Here is a 21,225-nt window from a genome sequence, read left to right on the forward strand (position 1 = left end):
ACGTATAAATAGACAAACAGCAGAAATAACATTATTTAGTTCAAATCATGAGGTTCAGCCTCTATGTTTCCTTTTGCTTCCTTTGGCATCTTGCATCCTCCTCAACTTCATATCCAGAACAAACACATCAAGCTTTGAGAGATGTACTATCCAGCTTTTCTGAGGCGGGGGAATGTCATGTTCTTGCTGTCAATATAGAGAGCCCAGCTCTTTTCATGATCTTGAACGAATTTGCTTCGAGTATTGTGAACTTGAAGGGAGATTTAAGGGTCTGCTTGATTTTTTAATAAGGTTTTGACTCCATAGTCTTCTTTTGATTCCTTTATTAGATGAGCCCAAGGCTAAAGGAGGCACTCAACAAATTTTCATCCTGTAAAATATTCGTAACAGAGAACTATACGCAGCTAATACATATGGATCGATTTGGATCCATCCATTCAATTTTACAAAATGCAATGTTCTATTTCTCAAAGGACAAGGAATAGAGATTAGGATTAATGCCGGAGGTTCAATCCCAGCCTTTAATAAAGTCTGAAAAGAGTTCAGGTATAGTAATAATATGCCGTGATTTACGCATGGATTTAAATTCAGATTATTTATCTATGTTAGATGATCATTTTTTAGCCTATTTAAATTGTAAGTATTACAAATGGAACTCAAAATCCACACTAATCAACGTTTGGAGGCCCCTCAAGGGGATGTTTTATAAAAAACGAATAGACTTTGATTCTTGTAAAGTACGATAATATACTATTTTTATTATTCTCGAGAAAGAATCATTCGAATTAATGTGTTTTTCAGAAGTCCATCCAGGGTCAAATGGTGAGGATTAAGTTTGTACCTTACAAGCCTTTTTTCTTTTATGAGGGGGATGAGCTCAAAGGAGTTGAAATGAAATTTATGAGCCATATACTTCAGGCTTTGAAATTTGAAACAATTTGGACAAAAGCAAAGTCTTGGGGAACTTGGTACGAAAAAACGAACAAAACTGACGGTATGATTGACGATATTCGTAAGGGGACTGTGGATTTAGCCATTTCAACACCAGGAATTAGCTATCATAGGTATCAAATCGCAAGATTTACAGGTAATTCATATTTTGTTATCACACTATTAATAGTCATTTTTCAATTAGTATTGAAAAGTAGGCGTGTGGTAAAAAATACCTTTGTAAAATGTCATGTTCTTCTATGTAATCTGTAGGTTACACATCATGATCAATAAAGATTCTTTTAAAAATGTATTATCTGTAAATATATGTTATAATAATTGAGTTTTGTGTGTGTCTTCTTTATGGAGGCCCACACGGTTGAGCATAGGAGGCTGCCACTATACATGGGTGCCTCTTTTGAACATGGTCAGGCTAAAACGGGGTGCCTATTTTCGGGGGCCTATAGGAGGGGCTTATAACTAAATATATAATTATATAACATAAGAAAGGTCGGACTCACACTTTCTCAGATCCTGGTCGGTTTGTTTCTTTAGACCTAAATACTCATGAAGATATTGAATACCCAAAATTTCGGGTCCAGATTAAAAATTACAATTTGACGACTACTTGTCTGAAATTTTATATGCATTTCACCTCAAGTTCAAACTTGAATAAAATAGGATTAGGATATATTATAATTATTTTTATAACAATATTGGACATGTCATTACCTTTATGGTATCTCGAAACCTCTCATTCGAAAATAAACTGAAAAAAGCCCAAAAACATCTTGTCTTTGGCCAGTTCTTCCAACTTTGGAATTATTATTGAATAATAGTTAATAAATGGGCCCCCTTAATAAGAAATAAATCATATACAGGCAATCATTGTTACCAACACTGAATGCAGGAAAAGAAAAAATAACTTTGACAGCTTCGAACTAATCACTGTTTATATTTTAGTGTTTCTGCGCATGGCGTTACATGGCTAACACAAAAATAAACAGTTTATTTCAAGGGCAGCTGTTGGTGTTTTTGATTCTTTTCTCCTAATTCGTGGTCTGTACGTTGATTGGTGGAGTTAGAATTATCTCCTTTTAAAATGTGAACTATTCTAGACAATTATGGAACAAAGTTCCAAAGTTGAGTAAAATGGCCTAAAAACAACAGACTTTAACCATTTTTTCTGTTTCTTTTTGGAGAAAAAGTTCTGTGATAAACTAAAAATATGGCCATGTGGAATAAACACGCGATGCAATTGTTTATGTAAATGCTCCTCCAATCACTAATCAAGATTCATGGAGTGTATGTTAGATATAGATAAAACTGGTTTTTTTAATAACTAGGATTAAGTACTAAACATGACCTATATAAGCTTTTTAATTACCAAAAAAGCCCTCGCATCTTTTTTTTAACCGTAAAAGTTCGAGAGCACGAAGCCGAATCGGGTATCAAAGCTTATAAATAATATATGTTACATTATGTCCTACCCGGGTAGTTCGGATCCGGATCCAAACCCCGTCCTATCCCTAGTTATAACTTGACCAATATAATTTATCCTACATTATTCCCATTTTTTGCTTTATAGGTAGGGAAGGGATTTTTTTAGAGAGCACGAGGAGAAGGCTCTTGTTAATATCAGCTGCCTGTAATATAATTTTGAAGAAAATTAATTACTTTTTTTTTTTTTGGGGGGGGAGGAAATTCCACATTTTAAATAATATGAGTGTCTGTAAAATATTATAGTTATATTTAAATTCATAAATATTTATTACTTTATGCATTTTTAAAACAATTCCGACCAAAAATAAGCAATAATACTTACTTCAGAGGGAGAAGTTAACACCACAACGGCGAAATAAAATTTGAACAAAAAAGAAAACATATAACAACCGTTTTTCCTTTCATGATTCCTCTACGGTGTTTTTTATTTACAAAAATCCCATAAAAATTTATTGAATGACTCTAAAAAATAATTTGATGAATATTTTATATAGGTTAGAACAATGTCTATCATAGTTATTTTAATTAAAACTAGCGTTAATACCCAAGATTGGCCAGACTTACCTGGTGTTGTCGAACAGACAAAATTAGCATAAAAATATAGAAGATCACTGCCTCAGAAATCCTCAGTGGTAATCACTGTTTTCATGGGCAACCTCCCATATAGTTACTCAATACATATATGTTCTCTCCTCAAGAATGTAAGAATAATTAGCTTGAGAAAAAGATAATAATATGAGGTTATGAATGATGAGTCAGGGAGTATTTAAGTCACTAGAGCCCCAAATGAACTTTTAGTAAAAATAAATTTACCCCAAACTAATGCAAGGGTATCCAAAGGATTATATTCGGGGGGGCTTGGTGGTTCTTTTAATTTTAAGAAATTAAAATTTAAAGAAAATAACTCCTTAAAAAAAATCCCTTCTTTATGGCATGGAAGTAACATCAACTCCCCCTGTTCCCCCACCACTGCTTTTGAGTCGTACTTGGCATAGCCTTAGCTACACACGAAAAATGCTATACGCAAAAAGCCTCCAATATTTCATAGTTATGATGACATAAATATTTCTTAGATAAATAATTTGAAAATGATATACATCAGAGAGCACTGTATTCAGCGCACCCTGTATGTACTCTCGATGCTATTTGCAAAACGCCTGCAAAATTTAATGAATATTAATTAATTGTTATTCTCGCCCTTTTGTCTAAGATCAAAGTGTAGTATCTGTTCTTTTAAGCTTAATATCTGATCAGAGTACCATGTGTCCTCTTCGATATTAAACTTATTTCCGTTAAGAGGTATATGTGCGGTGCTTGCAATGTCTCCACTATGAGTTGACCAGGTATTACAATACCCCCAGGACCGGCTCACGGTTATATACGACAAATGAAATTTTGGAAAGATAAATAATTTTAAAGAGTGTGGTTTTTAAGAGAAGATAAATTGGCCATAGGGATAGTTTTTTTAATTGTATGAAAAGGATAGGAAATCATAGGCTCATAATGTTTTTAGTGGACAAATCAAAACAATATCAATTTCTAGATCAAACAAAGAAGAAGAAAGATAGGGTTGGATTTAATGCCTCGGTCGAAGTGATAATCAGAGCCCTTAATAGGATGACAGACTATTCATTATTTTGGATGAAGTGTAGAGTAGTTACCAACTTACTAATCTTGGGTAGTTTGTATGGTAAAACATTGGAAGAGAGAACACGTTTCTCCTATAAACAATCACTGGAGACATCCCAACATTTTTTATTCGATTGTACGCCTATAATTAACATAATGGACCAAGTGATTGAGGCTTTCTGTTTTTCAAATTTAAGTTGCATCTTGTGTATCAATATTTTTCTTATTTTTATACCGGCCCATATCAAGCGGAAATTAACTACATAACTCCAAAAGTACAAATTCTATTATATAAATTTAGATGCACAAGAACCCCATTGCCTAAGGGATTTACCGATGTACAAAAAAAATGTTATTCTTTAAATAAAAAATGACTGTTTTACATTCTAAAATACATGCAAACATATGATCTATTTTTTTGGATAACAAATTAGTTTTTTTTCTTTTTTTTTTAATCTTCACTGATTAAATAAAGAACTTTAATCATTTGTTCAAAGTTTGATTGAGATGTACAACCTAAAGACGATGTCATTGAACAATGAAATACCTTACCTCATGACAACTTTTCTACAATAGTCGTAGTCGAAATGCGAACAAGTTGAATAACAAACTGTCCTATCAATCAATTTTTAATCGATCTATACATATTTTATATGTATAGTTTGAGGGCGTGCGCGGAAAACTGCCCTCAGGAGAACTGCCATGGAGGAAAATTACCCGTATTTTGTTCAAACTTCATGTTGGATAATAAAACATTATAAATTTTAAATTTAAAGAATAGTTAAATTCCTGTAAAAATACAGAAAACCTTTGGGTTTCAATTTGCAAACCAGGGGCTTAAACTATATTTTGGTATTTGAGGGTTTCCTTGAATGAATTGGTGGTTGTTTATAAGGATACAGGGGTACCTTAAGTTCCCCGTGCAACTCGAAGGCTTCAAACTATTTTTTGGTATTAGAGGGGATCTTTGGAAGTATTAGATGAATTGGCGGTTGTTTTTAAGAATCCAGGGGTACCCCGTGCATCTTGAGAGCTTGGAACTATTTTTTGGTATTAGAGGGGGATGAATTCCTTGAATGAATCAGCGTTGTTTTTTAGCAATCCCATACCTTCTCCGGGCCAATCTGAGGGCGGAGGGTATTCAACCATATTGGATTGAATTTAAAAAGTTGCAAGGAAATTTTATTGTAATAATATTACTCACAATTGAAGGTACTCTCTTGGGGATGGAAAAAACGAATATGTTCAGATATTTGTCATAAATTATATTGAGTGAATTTATAATGTGTTATCATGAAGTTTGAACAAAATACTGACAATTTTCTCCCAGACAATTTTCATAACTGGCAATTTTCTCAAGGGCAATTTTCCACTGGCAATTTTCTCGTGGGCACTTTTTCTAGTACCTTGAGGGAACACTGTATAATTTTGCCTGCACCTCATACTTTCTCTTTTGATCTCGAAATTGGTGATTATGGCAGGTTAAAATTCAATCCTCGCGAACTTTTAACCATCAGGAAATAATGGGAGGATATTGTGATTTTATCTCTCATCGATAATTCGGAAGGAGGAAGAGATGGACTAGGATTGGATCTGTAGACTTAGGATGCAAGAAAATGTATTACGTAATGAGATGTGATCTCCTCCGGTCTCATCCTCAGTCAACGGATTGACTCAGTGTCCCTATCCATCCTCCGAATAATGAATAAGCAGGGGCGTCTGCAGGTAGTGGGCTGGAGGGACAAATATCGAAATTTCAAAAAATTAATTATCCAAATTATTACCAAAAAATTCTTTTTGTTTTGGAACAGCTGTGGATTTCCAAAAATCGTTTTTTTGATAATAGCTATGAATTTATGAATTTTTTATTCCAAAAAATTTCATATTTAAAACATTTTTTCGGAATTTTTTTGCAAAATATTTAATATTTGATTTTTTTTTCCAAAAAGCTCAATTTTTGGTGAAATTATTCTCAAAAAAAAAAAAAAAATCTCAAAACCAAGCACCTTTTTATATATATATATGTAACCGTCTTTTCTTGCAATCTTTAATTCTCAAATTTTTTAATTTTAACTCGGTAGATGCAGAATCGGAAAAAGTAATTCAAATTTATATAAACTAGCGACAATTTGAGTTACTGTATCACTCTTCTAAAATGGTGAGCGAGCCCGTTATTCAACACAATGAGTGCCTTCCCGCTCTCACTCAATGAAATTTTGAGTAGTGCTCAATTGAGTTCAGGAGTGTCCAATCTCTAAAGGCTTCCATCTTAAAGGAGTGGACTAAGATCGAGTCTGACTACATAAGCTTAGGGATAGACTTAGGCCTCGTATTGAGGCAATTATTACAGCTGAAGTCGATGAAATGAAAGAACTTTGACCGGACCGATATAACCTGTGAAGTGTGAACCTGAACCGGCCACAACCTTGCATATTTCGCAAAAAAAAAAAAAAACCGTGGACAGATTTTTTTTGGTCTTACTTTATGGAGTAATTTTTTTTGGTGTAAACTTATGGACCAATTTTTTTCGGTCTCATATATCATGAGAGAGCCTTTTTTTCTTGATCAACTGTCATTCATTTTTTTTAAAACAAATCTGAAAAGTACACTATAAGTTCTAGAAAAAATACTGTATACATATAAGAGATGACGGGATCAAAATTAATCCCAGCTATCTCTGTTTAACGTCATTCCACTTTCAAAATCATATGATGTAATGTTTTAGCAATTTATCTGTATAATCGGATAGGCCGACTCTTTTGTGACCCAACTAGACCAAATGTTTCCTTGGACCGATCTAAAAAAAATTTATCCATTGTATGGATGTAGACCGAATTTTTAAATGAGACCGGCCAGACCGAGCTTTTTTAGTTCGAATTAGTTCGTTCCAACAAAAAATATAAAGGTCTCAGACCGGTCCAGGGTCTCCAGATCGATAACCAACACTATTAGTAATGCTAACAATATGTATTGGCCAAACAGGAATAAATTGTCTCCTAAGCACAGAGAGGAATTCACTTTTTCAAATATAAGTTTGAAATTATTTACAACTAATTAAAATCATATTTATGATAGATATTACAGGATTGATCTTATTTGCTGGTAAATAAGATTTTATTATTTTCAATTTTTCAAGAGTAAAATTTAAACGAGAGGTTGTGAGTAGATTTATTACACAAATTCAACTGAAATACTGCTTTGTAAAACTTTTATTTCATATGCAAGCCTTCAGCTCTAATATAACCCTGCGGACGCCTTTATATTAAGTCTTTTAAAAATATTAAAGGATTTGTTTTTTAACTGGTTGGATGTAAAAAAGAGTGGTAATTGGTTCTTGCTTAGATTGGGTAAAGTCAGATTATGATAAAGGGTTCTTAAATTTTGAATTCGCTTGAGAACTGGAGATTTATTGTTAATTTACAACAAGTCATAAGTACTTGGTTTTTTGATGTTTTCCTACGAGGTCATCTTTAAGTTACACATCTCGATCAAATAATGAAAAAACACAAAAATTCTTTACTTAGTGAATATGGATACTAAAAGCCCATTTGTAGTTATTTTGCATCAGATACATTTTATGGAATTTTTTTTAACCTATAAAAAATGTTTAACAAGTTTCATTCTAAAATTGTCTTATGGAACAAAAAAAAAGAGAAATTTTTGTAGAACATTTGATCATCGGTGGATAATATTCATCTTTTTATTTTCAGAAAATAAAGATCAAAAGTCTTAGAAGTTATTCTTTTTTTGTGCTCCATAGTGTATTTTTAGAAAAAAACATTATTAATATTTTTTATAGGTTAGAATAATGTCTATTATACTTATTTAATGCAAAATAATGATTAATGCTGTATTTTAATCTTAATTGAGGAAATAAATAACTTTTGTCTCCTTTCAAACTTAGAACCCGATGGGCTACCTAAAAACCTAAGACCTTTCTCCCTTAGTTTTTATTCCATATCCATGAGATTCAAAAGGAGGGTGACATCGTTTGCTTTTTCCTCAATTGCATCCTGCTATGCTATGTGGATAACCTGACAATAACTTTTTCTGGTAGTCCCTTGCAAACAATTAAATGAATGAGAAAGACTCTGAGCCTGAAATTTTCAAAATGTTCTGGACCGCAAATGAATGTCGAAAAAACAGAAATTATCATTGAATACAGCGAACTAATCAAAAGATTTTGGTCAATCTTCCACACTACAATGAGCACAAAATTGCTAGGATCCTGGATTGGAGATGATTGTATAGAAAAAAACCTACACGAAATTAGTTCTAAGATTGGGCAGATTTGTCCTTTTTTTTCTTAATCTTTTAAGCTCAATATCTGGGACAGAGTTCGAGCTTGGAACACCTATATAGTCTCAAAGGTAATACATTTATTACGGGTAACACCATATGAACAACAACAAAAAAACGTAGCAACGTAGGTTTACATTTTTGAAAAGTATTTTCTTGGGCTAAACAAGAAAAAATATAACGTCGAGGAAGATCCATAGCTTTCTAAAATATGGCAGCCTTTCCGTCATATTTTTCGATGACTTGTGGAAATTCCTTAACACCTACTGGATTGGGCAACTCTGGAGAGAGGATCCATTTTGGGACAGTCATATATATAACTTTTTCGAGAGAAGTTACTCGGATGAGACCCACTCTCGACTTAAAAAAGTCTACCAATAACTATCAGAGCACTATTAAAGGACCGAAATGCTATCTAAGTATGCTGTGGATATCGTTTACTCTTTCGAGAGATCTCTTAAATGGGAATTCCCCACCAGGGGCTTCCATCTTCCACATGGGGGTTCGAACCAGGAGAGTAGACTACACAGAGGAAACAGGTTGTATGCACGATCTAATAAATAAAATGGTGTTCCAACGGTACAAATCTGCTTTTGGGAACTTTGTATCCGCTCCAAGACCGGGAGTACCATTACCCCTTCGATTATCTTTTATAGCCCCATCTACTCCTAGAAAATTACATTTGTCTCCCACATGGGAGCCTTTTACCAATTATTGAGCAAGAAGAAAAATAGACTACCCTATCTGGAAGTGTTTTGGTTTTATTGATGATTATTCACTATGTTTAGCGGAGAAGTGGCTAAAATATCGAATACTCTCCGGTACTCTCAAGTGAGAGCAAAGTATTTTACTGGAAATCAACATATATGTTAGTTTTGCCACATGGAGGATGAAATAAGCGACCATTTTCTTTTCGACTATGTAACCCTTAAGCCATTGTATATAGAGATTGGAAGCCTTTTAAACAAAATTTTTAACTTTTATCGCCCAAAGCGAGACGATTACATAGCATTTTACATTGGAAAAGAAGAGAATATGATTAACACCGTCATCTCCAAGGCCCAACAAGTTTTATACGCAAAGAGAAGCTCTTCAACTACGGATATATATTCGGTGTTTTATCGATAGTGAAACTTCATATCCGAGTTTTAAAAAAGACAATTAATTTTTTATCTATTACCTTTTTTCAATAAACAATATCTTTACTTGAACATTTCTCTAAAACCCTTTTACATCTTTTATTGATTTAGTTGTATGTTTATGTTTTTTATTTGTTACCATATTTATGTTAAATTATTAACTATTTATTGAAATAGATATGTCTTGTGGCCTAGAAAAAAAAATCAGTGCAAAAATCTTATATTTCCATTTAGCTTACAATCTTAGAACCTTTGCTACAAAATATATATTTTGAAGTCTCCAGAGAAATTGTTGTATCACTCCCTCTCTTTAGAATTTTCTCCAACTCTTTCAAATTTCGAGGAGCAGACGAGAGACTGTCAATCCTTTCTTTCGAAATTGACGGATATTTTTGATTGGGTTTATATCTGGTTTGTTGCCTGGCCACACACCCTTACACCAAAGCTTTCGGGTTCAATCAGACAATCAAATCACATCAGACCTCCTGTGAACCAGTTTTCTTAATGAAATTGAACCAGTAGTTTTTGTTCTTGCCAAAATTGGTTCGAGATGATCTTCCAATATATATCTGACATTGGCTGTCAGACGAAAGCTTTGCGGCATTATGTGAGGGTCATAGACCCCAGAAGCTGACATTAAACCTAGATGCTTTGAAATTTCTGGACAGTCTCAATGGCTATAACAATTTCTTGATCTCTTGCTTAAATTAGATCTAACTACTTGTTTGGGATCCAAAGGATGACTCATCACTAAAGATAACAGTTTATCAGTTTTCCAGAGAGAGGTTCCTGGCCATTTTGGAGAACTCATGCCTATCACGAAGGTTTTTTTGAGTCAGTCTGGGAATATTTTGCACTTTGAAACAAGATTTTTGCATAGATATCTGTTAACAGTATCCTTGGAGCACATTTCGCTGATCCCTGATAAACAACAGGCCAATTTTCTGCAGCTTTGACGCCTTTTTCCCAAAGATTTGGAAATAATAATTTTTGGTTTGGTGCTAAGAATTTTCTTCCGTCCCTTTCAAATATGGTCTCTCAGGCTATCACGTTTCTTGGACCTCACCCACCACTTCGGAACAGTTTTGTATGTTATGTCTATTTCACTAGCAACCTTTTTGATTGATGATCCGGCCTTTATTCGACCCACAGCCTTTGATCTGACCTCCAAATCGTAATACATGACTCGGCTCGGACCTTAATATTTTCACCACTGCTTTTGAACTACAAATGAGTTGCAATGCTGGCATGGTTTATAAACAGTTGTTGTACTCAAATCCATTTTTTTTTGTGTACTTTTGAAACTTTATATACAACAGGAGAATTAAAAGTAGACAAATAGGCTGATTAAACACCTTTTTGTTAAATACTTATTCTTTGAAGTAATACTCTAGACAGTTTTGAAATTTCCCCTACACCACACTTTTTGCTAAAATTGCAAAAATAAACGACCAATAAAATAAGGAAGCAATATTCTGATTGCAAAAAAAAAAAAAAAAAAAAAAAAAAAAAAAAAAAATAGATCTTGAATTTCCAGGTAAAAATCTACATATCTAATCAATTTCATTAGATTCTCAGCTGTTGAAGTGAAACTCTTGATCAATTTGAACTCTACATAATATTCATACAGACGAGGAAATAATCATTTTGTATGTTTGCCCTCTGATAAATATTTTTATAGGATTGAGGTACAAAGACTGGATCCATGTCTTTAAGGAGCTTATTGTAGGCTCACTCATTTGTTGCCATATTAGTATTTTTTGGGTCATTGTCGTGCTAGAAGACTCATTACTAAAGATGGAGAATGCAGGAGAAAGACATATGGTATTACTTTATTATGACCCTAGTAAATATCAGCTGCCTGTTATATGACTTATGGTAGGGGAGAAAATAAATGACTGCAATAAAACCTTCAAAAATTTTAAAATAGCATTAGTGCGTGTTAAAATATTATAATTATATTTAAATTCATATATATTTATTTTATAATGCATTTATAAAACAATTTACACCAAAAATAGGCAATAATTCTTCTTTTAGAGGAAGATGTTAACACCCCACGACTTATTAAATAATGAGCAAAAAAAAAAGAAAGAGCACAGGCAACAACCGTTTTTCCTGGGCTATTTTTTTAAGGAAGTTTTTTTTTCATTAGAAATTACTCATTTGAAGAAGGTTTAGAGAAGAAAATATATTCAAGTGTCATTCGCTCCAATTGTATATTATGATCAAAAATCCTTTGTCTTATTCTCTTCTTTCCCCCCCGGTTAATTATAGGCTTTGTATTCAAATTTATGGTGTGAGAAGAACACGCCAAATATATATATATATATGGGGGTCTCCGCTTATCACGGTTTGGGAAACAAGAAAAATCTGAATTGTATGAAATTAAAGTTGTACTATAACTTTTTTAGTACTAAGAATGGTATTATGGGATAAATCATTTTTCTGGGGTTTTTTTTTTAAATGGTAAGGACAAAAAAAACTTTTTATTCATCATAAATTATTTAAAATAGTGTATACCGGACATTAAATAATTGTCAAATTTAATCTTAAACTGGTATTTCATTGATTTTCAATCTGATCATTTCAATACTATAAAATTAAAATAATCGGAACTAAACCAATATTTATTTAGCAACCTTTTTAATTGTAAGTTGGTATAAAAGTAGTTAGTAGAATTATTTATTCGGTCCAGTCTAGTCTAAGGAATGTCCTATCGGTCCTTAGGACTGTCAGCCCTAGGGACCGATAGTCCTTGGGACCGATCCCTAGGATTGTTGGTCCTTGGAATTTTTCATACAAATATCGATGGTTTATTAAGGCAAATAAGATGTATGAAATATTTATTAAGGTTATTGTACACATCTTGCAGAAAATAGTATATTTTTTATTATAATATAATATATATTGGGTTATATAATTTATTCAATTATATAACATAATAATTAAAAAGAGGAAAAACGAATAGTCGTCACGAAGGATCGATTTTACTTTTTTAATGACCGACAAGTTGGACTGGACCGCGGTCTTCGATCCTAAATAAGAACTGACACAAGACTAATAATAAGTACTAACCAAAAGTTTTCTCCTCACTTACGCCCCCTCCCCCCTTATGCAAAATTATATATTCTATTATATGTATATATACTAGGCATTGTATGAAATACCTCATACACAACTATACAAATTCTTGTTTACCTTACTCTATAATTTTTTATAATTTATTATCATAATATAAACACCACGTTATGAGGACACTGTACGAGAGGTTCAAATAATTCCAAACACTGTGTTAAAGGGATATATCTCGTATAGTTTAGAACTTTTAATTGATTCATGAGTAGACTAATGATTTTGAAGTGATTTTTAAAGCCAAAATGAGGTAAGAAGGAGTGCTAAATTTTTGAAAAATGATCACCAAAATTTGCTCAAAATTGAGCAATTTTTATTCATATAAAAACAGAGTTTTATAAAGATATTTTAAAATAATCAGTGCTGTTTCATATTGATCATAATTTATTCATAAATTTTACCATATTATATTGACAAATCAAGATTTAAAACAGATTTGCTTCAGTGTTTGCCGTCAAACTGTATTGATGGTTTTAAACATACTGAAAGAATGATCAACGTCCACATTTGGAGTTGGAGCAAATATAAATTTGGTGGTGTGATCTTCAAGAGTCTTATAAGATGGATCCTCAACAGGCCTGATACCAACTTTTTGCAACAGTAAAAGGATTTAGCAATTTGCGCAAAAGTATTGATCATTTGTTGCAAGAGTCTATTTTTGCATAAATTTGTAATCAGGTCTGGTGATGATGAGATGTTCCCATCAAATAAGACTTTTGATGATCACGACATGCCCAAAATACAGAGGATATCAATCTCTATTGTACTCCATTTGATTATTCAATGACCATTATTTTTTTTTTTTTAATTATAATTAATTATTTCATTGTTTTATTCCATTGCTAAAAATGAGTCATTTTCAGACAAATAAACAAACGTTACTTTATTAATTTACTCCACGATGTATAAGTACGCTCAAAATATGAAAATTGTCGAAAAAGTATACAGCTTCAAGGATTTTTGACCTATTTTGTAGTGATCCCATTTTTATGGGGATGCACTTGCAAATATTCAACATTATCATCATATTTTTTCCAAATTCCTGACCTCATTCCTCGTAAAAGAAAGATCCAGGCAATCGAAGGTATATACTTCTGACTCGATCATCCATCTCAATAGATGTTCGAATTCGGATGCTGACTTCCACAAGGGATGATGGGAGGCTAATTCATCCGAGGAAGACTGCCAATCCTCGTAAAGGAGTAGAGTTTACTCCTCCTTTCATGAGAATGAGATACCAGGATCGAAATAATAAAGTGATCCATTCTTAGTAGATAATTTTAATATTTCAAAATGGGATCACTTAAAAAAATACGAAATGTAATAAAAATCCTTCGCGATGCATATTTTTTAAATTATACATTGAATATTTTTATATAATATAAGCTATGATATTCCTCACCACTATGTATTATGAATAAGTTATAAGGGTCTAAAGAAGAGTTTCGTTTTCCTTCATTTTTCAGCCTAAAAATGGAAATATATTGAGTTCAGAACAAGATACAGAATCAATAAAAACACGTTTACATAAATTTTATTATTCCTACTTTTAATTTGGGGATTTTTTAACCAGAATTTTTGTAGTTGTTTATGAGTTTGTTCATACTATGACTATATATTTATACATGTATAATTTTGCACAAGGGGGGGGGGGTCCTGTAAGTATTGGTTTGGTTTGATACCTATACTTGAAACTTTTGGTTATTACTTATTATAGAAACTTGCAATTAAAAAGGTTGTTTGTTGAATAAAATTTGATTAAATGATTTAAATTCTACAGTATTGAAATATTGAAATTCCCGGATTAAAAATCATGCGAATACCCCAGACTCAAATTAAATTTTACTAGTATCTTGTCGGGCATACAATATTTTAAATAATATATGACGAATAGAATGTTTTTGTTGTTCTAACAGTTAACAATACTTAAAAAAAACAGACAAAAGAAAAAATGTTAAAAAGTGGACTTTGAAAAATAATTTATCACATTTTATGGGTTTTAGTTCTAGTTTAGTGTTTTAGTACTAGGCGGTTTGGTCTTTTTTTCCTAAAAACTGCAATGAGCATGTACACCTGCATCGTGTATCAAAGTTCCCAACAAATACTTTTCTTTTTGATGTACACTCTCTAGGATTTATACAATTATTTTATTCCTGCGAGCCATCTTCTTGGAATCGTTGAATACATAATGAATGTATATGTAGCTTAGGTTGATAATGGATCCCTTAATATTAATTTATAAGAACTATCTTTTTGACTAATAACTCTTCTCTGTTTACCAAAAATAAGAAAATATACCTGTCTGTCAATGAATATATTAGCTCTTCAAAGACTCGAACTTGTTCCTCAAATACTCTCACCATACGTTTATGTAGCGTCGTTTCCCTCTTATCAATCTCCTCCTTTACTCACTATAAGCCTCAGTCGTCCATAGACAATTGAATCTGAAATATGGGTAAAAATAAGAGAAATCGTTTAAAGTTTGTTCCCTTATTCTCAAAGCAAAACATTGGGGCCGACGTGATTGAAACACAGGATCTGGTGATTAAGGACGATGATGGAGATCAAATTCTTCATATTGGATCAGAGAAGCATCAACATGACAACGAGTCCATCAAGTCTCGTAAAACTTCCTCTTCTTCCTCCGGAGTCTATTCTTCTCTTCACTCCTCTGAGAGAGCATCTTCCACTAGTCCTTTTCCACTAAGTCTCACAACAACTTCTCTTGGTACGTCAATTTAATGCATTTATTTTAAATGAATTCTTATACCTTTGATATATTATTAGGATATCCTAATAAAGATAAGGATCTAGTCCAAGTAATTGCTGATGGAATGGCAAGGCTGAATTATGGATTAACTCGTCCTGGTTTTAATAAATGCTCCGGTCTTAAACGCATAAAGCTTTCTGTCAACATTATGGAGATTAAAAATATCCCAGAGGAAGTTTATCAGTACAAGATCGAATTTAAACCAGAGATGACTCCCATGAGTATTCGAAGAAAAGTTGTACAGGCTTTTATAAATGGGAAAGGATCGTTCATTTTTACAAATCCAGACAATGGAAGACTTATTCATCCTGCTTATGATGGAAATAAACTCCTTTTTTCCAAAAGTAGACTTAATTTTCCGCCTGAAGGAGATAAAGTAACCGGGTTCATGAGCTTCCCTGGTAAGTTGGGTCACTTTTTCCTCTTTATACGAAATAATTAACTCATTACCAATGGTTATTTTGACAGATGAGCATAGTGGGATTGATAGAAAGTACAGTATTTCTATAGAGTTCCAAACTATCCTGGATCTCAGATTCCTTATGACCAAATTATTAGGGGATCCACAGGAATCATCTTCTCCAAACTCCATACGAAAAGTTGTTGAGACGATTATGAGACATCAGCTATCACTAGACTATGTGGCCGTAGGACTTAACTTCTTCCAAGAAACACAAGGTAGAGTTTACCTTGGGAATGGTCGAGAGGCCTGGGTCGGCTATCATCAAAACGTCATTCCATGCAATGGAAAACTTGGTGTTGTGATGGATGTTGCATGCTCTGCCTTCTACAAGGAGCAGAGACTTATTGACTTTGTTGCTCAGTATATGAATTCGGATTTGGAGACTTTGAAGACACGGAAAATAGCCGCTGATGTAAGGATTTTAAGCATTCATTTTTTATTTCAATAATGTAACGGATATTGTGTTCTAATCATGGAATAGGGATCGAGCTCTAGTATATTTCAAGAGGAGGAACGACGGCAATTAACAAATGAAATCTCTGGTCTCAAAATCAAGACAACTCATGGAAATACTCCAAGGCTCTTTAGAGCCATCAACGTGGGACGCTTAACACCTAAGCTTACAACCTTTGATTGCAAAATAACTGAGGATCGGATATCTGTTGAGTCCTTTTTCAAAACCAAATATGGCATCACTCTTGAGTACCCTAACTTTCCTTGTCTTCATGTTGTCAAAGGAGGTCGTGTTTCATACATACCCATGGAGCTTTGTTGGTTAGTTCGAGGGCAACGCGTAATGAAAAAACTCTCTGAGCAGCAGGCTACATCTATGATTAAATTAATGGCATCATCAGCTCCAAATAGACAGCGTGATGTTCAGAGGGCCGCTCATTCTTTGAGAGTGACAGAGTCGGACGTTGTCAAAGACTTTGGAATTCAAAAAGAAAAGGAGATGATGAGGACACGAGGACATATTTTAAGACCTCCTATGATTGAGTATAATGAGCGAAACGGAGGACCTATTGATCTACCTGTGAATAGAGGCTCTTGGGATGCCCATCAAAAAGAGTTTAAAGAGCCGAAAAGCATATTTTACTGGTGAGTGGTGTACTGGTGAAATTTATTTTACATAATTAATTGTTGATTAAAAAATCTAATTTATAATTTTATTTGTGTTAGGGCCATTTTAAATCTCGCTCCGACTAATGTTCCTCATGAAAAACTCATTTCAGTGGCTCAGTCCTTGATTCGACAGGGAAGAATCAATGGACTAGATATCAATCCATTGTATGAATATTCTGAAGTACCAGCTCCAGCCTCAAAGGATTCCATTGACAATGCTTTTGTGGAGTTGAAAAAAAAACTGCCTCAAATCACGTTTGTTTTTATTATTTTAGATGGTCGACAATCCACTTACTCATATATCAAGAGTAAGGGAGATAAAGAATTTGGGTTCATATCCCAATGTATACGCTGGAAGAGCATTTGTAAAGGAATGCGAAGTCAAATGTACTCCAATTTAATTATGAAAATCAATTTTAAGCTCGGTGGAACGAATGGATCTTTGTCCAAAGTATCAAAAAAGAACCTTAAAGTATTTGACTCTCCCATCATAGTGATGGGTGCAACCCTCAGTCATCCTCATAATCCAGAACCTAAACGCCCCTCAGTTGCCTCTATAGTTGGATCCATGGATGCATCCCCTTCTCAATTCATCGCATATTCTACAGTACAATCCAAGATCCATCAACACATTGTCAATTTGTCAGAGATGGTCCAGTCAGCACTAATGGACTTTTACATCAATAACGGAAAGTTGAAGCCTCATCGCATTATTTTTTATAGAGACGCTCTCCGGGCCTCCCTTTTTTTAACCATAACAAAATGTGAGGTCATGGCGATTCGTAGAGCTTGTTTGGCATTAGAGGATGGTTATAGACCCGGGATTACTTTTGTAGTAATTCAAAGACGACATAATACACGACTGTTTTGTGGACAACATGACTCGAATGGTAAGGCAGGGAACGTCCCTGCCGGAACTTGCCTGGATCATACAATCACTCATCCAAAGCATTTTGACTTTTACTTATCCTCACATTTTGGGATTCAAGGAACAAGTAGGCCAACTTACTACCGCGTCATGTGGGATGACAACCGCTTCTCTGCAGAGGACATTCAAAACTTAACTTATTCACTCTGTCATTGTTATTCCCGATGTACCAAGTCTGTTGCAATTCCAGCTCCCTCCTACTATGCTCATTTAGCAGCTGTTCGAACAAGACACCATATTGCGAATGGGGATCTCTCCGTTAACTTTGATGAAGAAGGACTCCCCATCAACGAAGAGGACATGGAGAGAGCAAAGCAAATTTTAACCATTCATGAAAATAATAAATACAAAATGTATTTCACATAGTCAATAAACACATTGATTGCTATTGTCATTAATAAGATAGATGCCCACATAATACATATACCATTTAAAAAAATATTTTCTATAATTGAATAAATTATAATTCATAGCTTGTGCGGCATTCAATATGATTCATTGTAGTCATTTTGTAGTGTCGAATAAAATATTAGTTTTTACATCTGAAAAATATTAATATTTCTTCATTATTTGTCTACCCGTCAAATCACGACTAATTTAGTAAAAAAAGAAAGTAAGTATCCTTTTTGTCAAGTTTTGTTTGTTTGTTGAGACGTGTACAAAGTTCTTTGTTTGAGTATGGATCCTATTAATTATACGGTCAGAGTATCAAGTTATGGAATAGAGTTTTGCAGATAGGTGGATCGAAGCGCTTGTGGTGTAATTCATATGGATTTCCTGGTTATTGATCTCCCAATTCGTGGATGATAGGATTTTATCCACTGCTATTTTTACACGTCCATAAATCTCTGAGGAATTTTTACCGTCAATAACATCGATCGTAAAGTAACTCCCTGACTTGGTCAACATGAGAGCTCCCTCTTCAATGACGTGGACTTTCTGTTCTGATGCTTTGCATTTTTGAATAAAGTTTCTTCTTCCGTTCACAACACATTTAACTGGAGATGAAGGGGTCTGATCCTTGGAATTAAGTAAGTTTTTACAGCTATTAATATACACAGAGAGAATATAGTCCTCTGAGGGGATTAAATTCAAACTACATTCCTTAAAGCTCAACTTGACATGTATTCGTCCCTTTTTTGTATCACAGAGATCGTACCAAAGATCTACTTCCCTATCGGAAATCACCTCCTCTAAATTGATGCACACTTTCCCCATGAAATCATCCTGAGTTCCATGATCATAGTCATAGACACGTATCTCAAGGCAATGGTCCTCTGGCACGAGGTCACCATCCAGTATGAATTTACATTCATAGTTCCACAAAGGGTTTAAGCTCTTATCTACGTATTGAGACTGAAAGGATATTTCCTCTCCATTCACAGCCACTACGGCATACGGATCGGATGTACTCTTACCACGAAGCTTGAGATCCTTTGCAACTAAGTCCTCAGCTTCAATTATGTGTACATTCAAAAGACCAAGAGGAAGAAGACAGGAAGTATTCTTTTTGGTTGCAGGACTTATCTTTGGATCATCTTTGATGGGTAAAGTTAATCTAAACTTATTGGGCCACACGAAGCGGGACTTGATTTGTGACTCAACAATACTTTTGACCAGAGAATTAATCCCAGGGATTTCAGCAAATGTTCCTAGTCCTCCGAGTGAGTAGTTAATAACTGGTTGCTTGATAAAGGTTATTTCAAAGCCCCCAATAATGGGAAATGTATTCAGAAGAGGTTTTAAATGTATCCTCGCAAGTCCACGAAACTTGATGTTCTTGATCTCAGCAGATACTTTTTGAAGTTGAAATAAAACTCTAGCATCTCCGGCATATATCAATTCCGTCTCTAGAACAACACTTTCAACTTTATGGTTTTTATGACGTTTCGGAAATACTTTCATTCCACCCATCTTTAAAGGAATGCTTCCTAGAACGACTCGTTTCAAATCAAATCCACTAAGATCCTTCAATTGCATGTCATTAAGAATATCTTTGATTCCAGGCTCAATAAAAGTCTTTATAAATGGCGTAGCATACTGCCCAATATGAGACCAAACTTGTTCTAAGATATCGTTGATCCAATCCACTTTCTCACAGCTATTCGAAGAGGATATCCATAGAGGTAGTGATTCTGGGGGCACTTTGGACATGAATTCTTCATTCGTCATTTCTCCAAATAGAGTGTCTTTTGTAGAGAGTATATCCCCTTGTACCTTTATGGCATATACTGTGAATAAAAATAACAAGGATCCGTAGCCAAAGCCCCAAACTCCTAAACAAAACACGACGGTCCATTCGACTAACTGAAAATGTAAGATATACAGGGATTTACGTGCAATTTATTATAGACTCAGTTTCATACCTTAACCATGAATGGGATTAAATTTCTAAACCATTGTTTGTCAAAGATTTCTTCCGTGTTCCGTATGAGTGCAATTACAGGCTTTGGCAATCGAAGAGGAGAGTCCTCCATTTCTTCTTTAATGTTAGCTGCAACATCCATCACAGCTTCATGAATTTCCTGAGAGAATATTGGTAGACTGGAATAGCACTGACAGAGTGCAGCCACTCCGGTTTTCTTCTTTGGTTCTTGTTTTTGGTTTGATGTCTTAATGTTTTCTTCCCATTTAGACAGAGAACCTGGCTGAAAATCAAATTAAATAGGTTTAATACAGATGAATATCTATACGTATTACGTAATAATAAATTTGTAGTCTATTTATGTATATACAACATTTACAAGTCATTTACTTACTCCTAACAACGTATTTGAACTCTCCCCCTTATTTGAAGTATCTAATGACTAAAATATTGTATGTTTGTAATTTCAAAATGTCCACTCCTTATTACTCCCTCCCTCATTTGCGGCGCTTATCTTACTGACTAAGAAATTGAAATAAACAAATAAAAAAATAAAAGCAAAGCACCTCTTATCAAACCCTTTCTTTTTTAATGGTTATTCTTTAACACTGTGCCTTTGTATTCAAGGAAAAGGCTTAATATATCCTCCTGCAAAATATATAAATGAATAATTTTGTATCGATTAAGTATTTTACGCATAAAACATAATATAAGAGAGAAGAAATTCACGGAACTTTTTATTGAAAATACCCAACACAACCTCGTAGCTTCAAGTTTTATGAATAACACTCATGACATGTGGGCATGGCATGGACTGGAAATTCAAGCAATATCAAATATAATACAACTAAAAAGATGTGATTAAAAAAAATATGATAAGAGGCTTGAATGCTTCGCATTCCTTATATATCTGCACTTATAGTGTACAACAACTTGACTTCC

The 21,225-nt window shown here is 33.8% G+C and overlaps 2 protein-coding genes, 2 long non-coding RNA genes and 1 other non-coding gene across 12 annotated transcripts in view; 3 read left to right on the forward strand and 2 right to left on the reverse strand.

Moving 5' to 3' along the window:
- Positions 1–413: 413 nt before the first annotated feature.
- On the forward strand, positions 414–1,044 carry LOC139906534 (uncharacterized). Its single transcript, XR_011782131.1, has 3 exons — positions 414–546; positions 610–737; positions 802–1,044. It is a non-coding gene; the product is annotated as an uncharacterized lncRNA (long non-coding RNA).
- Positions 1,045–3,616: 2,572 nt separating this feature from the next.
- On the forward strand, positions 3,617–3,810 carry LOC121126533 (U2 spliceosomal RNA). The gene has a single exon (XR_005866972.1). It is a non-coding gene; the product is annotated as a U2 spliceosomal RNA (small nuclear RNA).
- Positions 3,811–13,497: 9,687 nt separating this feature from the next.
- Positions 13,498–15,072, reverse strand: LOC139906633 (uncharacterized). Its single transcript, XR_011782273.1, has 3 exons — positions 14,934–15,072; positions 14,038–14,102; positions 13,498–13,937 (listed from the first exon to the last, which is right to left on the reverse strand). It is a non-coding gene; the product is annotated as an uncharacterized lncRNA (long non-coding RNA).
- Positions 14,290–18,468, forward strand: LOC121125793 (protein argonaute-4). The gene is made up of 5 exons (XM_040721016.2): positions 14,290–15,363; positions 15,423–15,806; positions 15,874–16,280; positions 16,350–16,966; positions 17,048–18,468. Exons 1-5 carry the CDS (start codon positions 15,087–15,089, stop codon positions 18,282–18,284), a joined length of 2,922 nt encoding a protein of 973 aa, XP_040576950.1. The 5' UTR covers positions 14,290–15,086; the 3' UTR covers positions 18,285–18,468.
- LOC121125794 (extended synaptotagmin-2-A) overlaps positions 18,253–21,225 on the reverse strand; it is a 38,526-nt gene continuing 35,553 nt past the window's right edge. For 3 of the 8 annotated variants that reach the window (XM_040721018.2, XM_040721017.2, XM_040721019.2), the window contains exons 2-3: positions 20,285–20,566; positions 18,253–20,225 (exon numbers count right to left, since the gene is read on the reverse strand). In XM_040721018.2, the coding sequence (XP_040576952.1) occupies positions 18,627–20,225; positions 20,285–20,566 (1,881 nt within the window). In that variant the 3' untranslated portion in view covers positions 18,253–18,626. Of the gene's footprint in view, positions 20,226–20,284; positions 20,567–20,677; positions 20,806–20,849; positions 20,932–21,017; positions 21,096–21,225 lie in introns of those variants that run through there. The other 5 variants (XM_040721023.2, XM_071891814.1, XM_040721021.2 and 2 more) reach the window with 4 other exon arrangements.

This window comes from Lepeophtheirus salmonis, chromosome 11 (genome assembly GCF_016086655.4).
Source record: "Lepeophtheirus salmonis chromosome 11, UVic_Lsal_1.4, whole genome shotgun sequence".
NCBI classification, from domain to species: domain Eukaryota; kingdom Metazoa; phylum Arthropoda; class Copepoda; order Siphonostomatoida; family Caligidae; genus Lepeophtheirus; species Lepeophtheirus salmonis.